Source organism: Glandiceps talaboti, chromosome 12 (genome assembly GCF_964340395.1).
Source record: "Glandiceps talaboti chromosome 12, keGlaTala1.1, whole genome shotgun sequence".
In the NCBI taxonomy this organism is placed as follows: Eukaryota; Metazoa; Hemichordata; class Enteropneusta; family Spengelidae; genus Glandiceps; species Glandiceps talaboti.
The window spans coordinates 227,448-234,587 of NC_135560.1; the positions used below are offsets into that span (position 1 = coordinate 227,448).

Consider the following 7,140-nt stretch of genomic DNA (forward strand, 5'->3'; position numbering starts at 1 on the left):
CAGAAGGGGTATTCTGACCAACAATTCGTTGTTGTTGTTGATGGGTGTGGGGTTGGGTTTTTTTTTGTTTTTTTTTGTTTGTTTGTTGGGGGGGGGGGCAAAGCAATATTTTTCAAAAATAAAAACAATTAAAAAGACAAAATAAAATAAAATAAAATCATGACCTACCTACCCTATTCGCGGAAATACAAAATGTCACAATTATTTTTTTTCTCGCCTTAGATATGATATTGAGTATTTGTTAAAACTGTCAACAAAACTACTATAAATAACACACAATCACCCGGGTTTCACTTTTCCATGGCAATGCATGAAAAGAAATTTCTGTTTCCCTTTACTGGGACTCGTTATGAGTAAGATTTTTCAGGGGTTTCAAGTGGTGAATTTTTTCCATGACGTTCCAAGAGTAGGATGAAATTCCCAAACTGTACTAAAATGACCGACTGACATCACATGTGTAATAGTAATACTAATAGCTCTCCTTTTTCAGGGGTGTAACATTTTATCATGTAGCGGTAAATATTCAATGGCATTTGTAACAGGCTACACGTGATACCAAGTTTCACGGGAGTCTAATGTTGATCTAATGTAACATAGGTATCGAGCGTCCGTACATATTCATTCATTGGCATGATTGGCTTCATAAGGTCGGCATTGCAAGTAATCATCAATTTATATAATTTACATGTGGAACAGGCAAGTGAGAAAATCTACTATGTAGAAAGAAAGCTCATTCTGTCTACCACGTACCAAGAAAAGTGCATGATTTCTGCAAGTCTTTTTTCCCGCCTGTTATCTACATCCCTGAATTTACATACATGTAATACTCTCTCCGTTGTATATATTACAATCTATGATCCATATTAAAGTAGCGTTCTGTGGCAAGAAAATTGAAGTGGTTCATTTCCAATCTTGAAACTTGTTTGCTTACCTGCTGAAGGTCCAACGTGTGAGCGTTGACGGCCATTTGTCTTCAACTATGCCCACAATGCAGTGCGCCATAAGGCATGATCATGGACGTCCTTTAAGGGATACAACGCCCTCTAGAAATGTCTATTTTTGTACTCCGGGTGACATCGGTACCCCGCCTCTATATTTTCGATTTATTATAACGTCTGTTACGTTATGATGTTTACTAATTACCTACCCAATTATGTTATCTATGCAAAATACAGTCTCTTTGTTATTGCTATGGGCGCCTACTTGTTGCTAGGCATATTTACTAATTTTATGGAATGGTTACTTGCCTACCAAATAATGTTGTTATCTATGCAAAATAGTGTCTTTGAGCTGTTGCTATGAACGTGGTCTTGCTAGGCATATTTGCAGAATTATTTTTAATGTTTATTTACTTATCTATCCAATGATATTGTTATTTATGCAAAATACACTGTCTTTTGGTTGTTGCTAAGGGCATGGTTATGGTTGCTAGTGCCAATTGTATCAACATATCTTAAAAATCATCTGCAGAATAACATGCTAGAAACATCCCCACTAAATTTCAGCCCCATCTTCAAAGTAGTTTTCGAGATATAAGTTTTTGACCAAAATCCATATTTTTACACTTAATTTACATCTCACTGACAAGATCATCAAGAGCTGATTTTTTCTTCATCTACACACTCCTAAAAACATCCAAGCAAATTTCAGCTCAATTTGCCCACTAGTTTTGAAATTGAAGTTTTTTTTAACAAAAAGCCTAATTGCATACCACTGAGGGGATCATCATGAAGAATTTTTCAGTTGCAAATCCCTTAAAGTACACCCTCACCAAAGTTCAGATCAATCTTCTCAGTAGTTATGAAGTGTTCACCAAAAATCACATTTTTTTACCCAAATCACACACCTTTGGTGTGATTTTTTTTATTTGAACAATTTTCTATCTATTGTGCTAAAAAAAATGAACGTCCGCCTAATGCATAAATAATCTTAATCATCTATGCAATCTCAAAATTAATAAATCATTTGAAAATCAGCCAGGGTATCAACCTAAATAATACACCAACTATCCTCGAGGTAAATATAAAATGTGAAATAGTCATGTTGTGATAGGTAATTCAAAGTCAGAAGTCGGAAGTCAGAAGTCAGAAGTCCGAAGTCCGAAGTCCGAAGTCCGAAGTCGGAAGTCAGAAGTCAGAAGTCAGAAGTCAGAAGTCAGAAGTCCGAAGTCCGAAGTCGGAAGTCAGAAGTCAGAAGTCAGAAGTCAGAAGTCCGAAGTCGGAAGTCAGAAGTCAGAAGTCAGAAGTCAGAAGTCCGAAGTCCGAAGTCCGAAGTCGGCAGTCAGAAGTCAGAAGTCCGAAGTCCGAAGTCAGAAGTCAGAAGTCCGAAGTCCGAAGTCGGAAGTCGGAAGTCAGAGTCCGAAGTCCGAAGTCGGAAGTCGGAAGTCGGAAGTCGGAAGTCAGAAGTCCGAAGTCCGAAGTCCGAAGTCCGAAGTCGGAAGTCGGAAGTCCGAAGTCCGAAGTCGGAAGTCGGAAGTCGGAAGTCAGAAGTCAGAAGTCCGAAGTCCGAAGTCCGAAGTCGGAAGTCGGAAGTCGGAAGTCAGAAGTCAGAAGTCAGAAGTCCGAAGTCCGAAGTCGGAAGTCAGAAGTCAGAAGTCAGAAGTCCGAAGTCGGAAGTCAGAAGTCCCTCTACGGCTTTCGTACGTTCCTTTGAAACATGTCAGTGAAAATAATTTAATATAAATCAAAATCACAGTACTTCACTTTCACATTGCAAAAGATAAGATGATAGAAGCATAGCAAGTAGTGGAATTTATGTTTGAATTCTCAAGAATCTAAAACACCCATTACACATATTATACTTCTGCAATTTGTGTCGAGTTAAACTTTTCCATAGAATGTTAATGGAACTGGCAGCACGACAATAAAAATCACATAATTACCCTCCTGAAAATAATTTTGATAGTCATCATCCTTATTCATTTGGAACAATTTATTTCAGGATACTGGATAGATAGAATAAGTTACTTTTATCTCCCACCAAGCTGCATCATGAATATTATCTTGATATGAAACAAAAAACACAGCATGTTAGATCTGAATGCTGTATACCTGCAACTTCCAGATGTAATCAAAATAATATGTGATTCCAATGAATTAGTCGACATATTGGGAGATGCAAAAAAACAAAACAATAGCATGTGATTCCAATGAATTAGTTGACATCTTGGTAGATGTAAAAAAACAAAAAACAATAGCATGTGATTCCAATGAAGTAGTTGACATCCTGGGAGATGTAAAAAATAATAGCAAGTGATTCCAATGAATTAGTTGACATCCTGGGAGATGTAAAAAATAATAGCAAGTGGATTTAGGACAATAGAGACATATATTATCAGTATCTAAAGCAACTTTTTATTTAGTCTAGTATAAGTATGAAGTTTAACAAATACTGTCTGTATGAAGTTTAACAAATACTGTCTGTATGGATATAGACTGCTATTTATTTCAATTTCTTATTTCATTAAAGTCAAACTGATATTTTTCAACATCAACATATTATTTAGAATAAATAAATAAAAAAAACAACATTTTTTTCTGGATGTTTAAATTTTCGTTATCTAGTTTCGTTTTGAGTTTACAGTAGTATATCAAAAATTTCTGTAAACATTTTCACATTTTCGGTGAGGTCAGGGGGGGGGTTTCAATGATTTCTTGTACATGAAAAATGTGTTTTTTTGTCACATCAGGTTGGAAATATATACATACTTGGTATAAATTTTAACCACTTGGCTTACGTCATTTGCTATGTACAGAGTTTTCGTTAAAGTTCATGTAAACATGTCTGATATTTATCTACACATATTCATAGTTCCATGAATACAAGTTATTTTATAGCGTTATTTCTGATTCAGATAGTGATCTTATTCAGTGTTAAACATAGATAAATCTACTTCCAGATCTCTAACTTGGTTACATGACAAACATGAACAAGACTTTTCACATACACTACAGCACAAATGACTTGGTAGCTCTGTTTCAGGTTTATCAAAATCAAAATAATTCAACAACAGTTTCCTTAAACAAATATCACTATCGTTTTTACAATATTCTCTCATAGTCATAGCATCAGACATGTCCTTTTTGTTAACGGCAATGTCAATATTATTATAGTACAGTATAGCCTTGGCATTTTTCCCATCTCTTCCTGCTCTTCCAGTTTCTTGAAAGTAACTTTCCATTGTCCTTGGTACACCAATATGTATGACTTGATAAACACGAGGGCAGTCAAGGCCCATACCAAGAGCTACAGTGGCAAATACAACTCTCAGTGAACATTTTGATGAGCTCAATGAAGATAGAATTTCAGCTTTCATCATCTCTGTTTGTGGTCTAAACTTTGGAATTTCATCACATCCAGGTGGTTGGTATTGATCAGAGCCAAGAATGCGAGAAAATAAAACATAGCCATAGCCACACCATTCTAGTGGAAGGTAGATAAAAGTCAATGGAAAGTCAAGTTTTTTCTCTTTCAATTCTACTGCTAGTGGCTCTAATATTGAATGATAACTATCTTTCCCCCGTGGAGGTCGTGAACATTTCTGATAAGTTATGTTTGGTCTGTTTGGGTTTTCTCGGATTACAGTTGGTTTATTGAGACACATTGTTGAGACAATGGACTCTTCATACATTTTTGTTGCTGTTGCCGTTAAAGCCACATGAGGAACATTTGAAAAAGTGAGGCTAAAACACACAGACGTGAGTAGTCAGGGCGAAAGTCGTGACCCCTGAAAGGAAAAAAAAGGGAGATGGTAATTTACAATAACACCGAAGCATATGAAACACCTGAGTACAGATGATATACACTTTCACCAGATTGATGGTCAGGGATCACATAGTACATGAGAAATTATTCTACTTAAAATGTTCACATTTACATCTTATGTATAATAGTCTAAAAAACATTTTAAAAAATACGAGAGCCAGCATCCTTAAAAGGTTTCCCTTCAATGACAAATTCTTAAAAGTTTGAATACCCATTTCACTTTAAAGTGACTATTTCGATGACAAATCGATTTTTAATCCTTAAGACAGCTCTACTATGTTTTTATACTTTAAAAAGCAATGTGCATAAAGATACAAAATGAATACTAAATCATTGTTCCTAATTCAAAGTATTGCAAAACATTAAAAAATGTTCAAAACATTTGCTATTGTATGTAGAATAACAAACTTTTTAACACTTTTTAGCTTTCTGTAATGTATTGAGTTACAAACAAAGATTTGGTCGACTCTCTTTCACATAGCTTTTTTGTGGATGCTGTTTTATGGATTAAAAATCCAAAATGACTATCCATTTGTCATCTATATGGTCACTTTAAATTGCAATCAAAGAAATTCCTCTAAAAAGAAATGCGACACATTAAATCTACGACTTTCTTTCAAAATAATTTTTTTAAATCATCTATTGATCTCTGTCTACTATCATGGTAAAAATATTACATTTTAACCTAGAATTTAATGTATTAGTACTTAGGGAAAAAAACCAGCAAATCAAGCTCTTTATCAAATAATTTCATAAGCTTAAACTAAAAGATACTAGAGAACTACACAAATTTAATAAAATTGTATGTGTACATATATGTATAAATTATACTATAATGGCTCTCATTAGAAGCACATTGTAAATGTATCCACCTTATCTACTGATTTTCCAAAATCATTCAGCAAGTAGACAACATTATTAACTCTCCAACACAGTCATTGTGTTTTGACAAAGAAAATATGTTTGAGTGGTTTCCATAGATATGGATTTATTGTTTTTCATGCATGAAATAATGCTACTGGTAGTATATAAAAAGAAAAGATAATACAATGATAAGTTTTCCATATGACACCGTCTATTACATACCAAATTTACATTAAAACATGAAGGTAAATTTAAAAATGGGACACTACTGTGAGATACATGTATACAATTTCCATCATCTTGTTCTGATGTTGACAGTTATAAATAACAGTAAGCTTAAGGCATCCCCAAGGACTATCAAAAAACATAGTTTTACTCACCAGTCAACACAGCAATGGGCTTCATCGACAGCAACGGCTACAACTCTTCTCTGTGTTTTAACAGTAGGGCACGACCTTTTTTACTCGAAACTATTGCCTCTGGGTGCGCAAATAGTATGTTGGCGTTCCCCTTTTCAATGTCAATAAAGTGGTCTCCCATACACAACTGCACCTCGCCATCATCAGTGACATCACAAGTTCTGGCATCTAAGCTACAAGCCCGTAAACCACTTTCACGGATCTATTTGGTCGCGAATCAGAGCATTTAATGGAGAGATGACAAGAACCATACACCTGCATGGGTCACAGTGTCCGAATTTCTTCATAGAAATAATGTATGGCAATAACTGAAATATAATCAATTTACCATATCCGGTTGGAAGGACAACAACTACATCATTGCCATCGTAAATATTTTGGATCGCATTAATCTGTTGATCTTTTAAAGAAATTGTTGGATCAAATCGTCGGAGAGCCAGTCGTAATGCTTCATTGAACTCCATGATGCTTGATTTTATAACGCAACTTTGCGACTTTTATGTGCCACGCAAGTATCAACCAACAATACATCAGAACTGACTGAACATTTGATCTGGTCTATCTGTCGTCTGCTGACAGTGCTGTCAAATTTGGCGCTAAAAAGAGAAATTAACATGATGATGATTAAAGTCAATAAAGATAAACCTAACAGCACATAGAAAGCTTGATATAATACTCATACAGTAACACACCAAAATACTTACCGATAGTTGTTTCTCCACATTGTATTCTCGTCATCCACTGTTGATCGTGTCAACTCCAAATAAAGGCTGTGAAGTTGTATGTCAGCATTACCAGTTGTTGAGAGGTGAACGCTAATCGCGCTAGGCCTAGGCCTATCTGTGTGTGGAGTTGGCGGCTGCCATATTGCTTTTAGGACTTCTGACTTTCAGCGAATCAGTTTGCTTCCCCTGTTTCGAACACCAATCTCGCAACCTGATTCGCTCGTCGAAATGGATTTTGAGAAAGGTCTTGGCGGCGACGCTCTCAGGAGAGGGAAGTTGTGAGTCCCATGTACGACGTGCTCCATATATTTGTCGACCAATAGAATGGTTTTTATCACAGTTTGCCAGCTTTGTTTAAATATAACTTG

At 35.6% G+C, this 7,140-nt stretch overlaps 1 protein-coding gene across 1 annotated transcript; it reads right to left on the reverse strand.

The window, feature by feature from the left end:
- Positions 1-3,862: 3,862 nt before the first annotated feature.
- Positions 3,863-4,630, reverse strand: LOC144443579 (uncharacterized). Its single transcript, XM_078133117.1, has one exon. The coding sequence runs from the start codon at positions 4,628-4,630 to the stop codon at positions 3,863-3,865; it is 768 nt and encodes a 255-aa protein (XP_077989243.1).
- Positions 4,631-7,140: the final 2,510 nt, after the last annotated feature.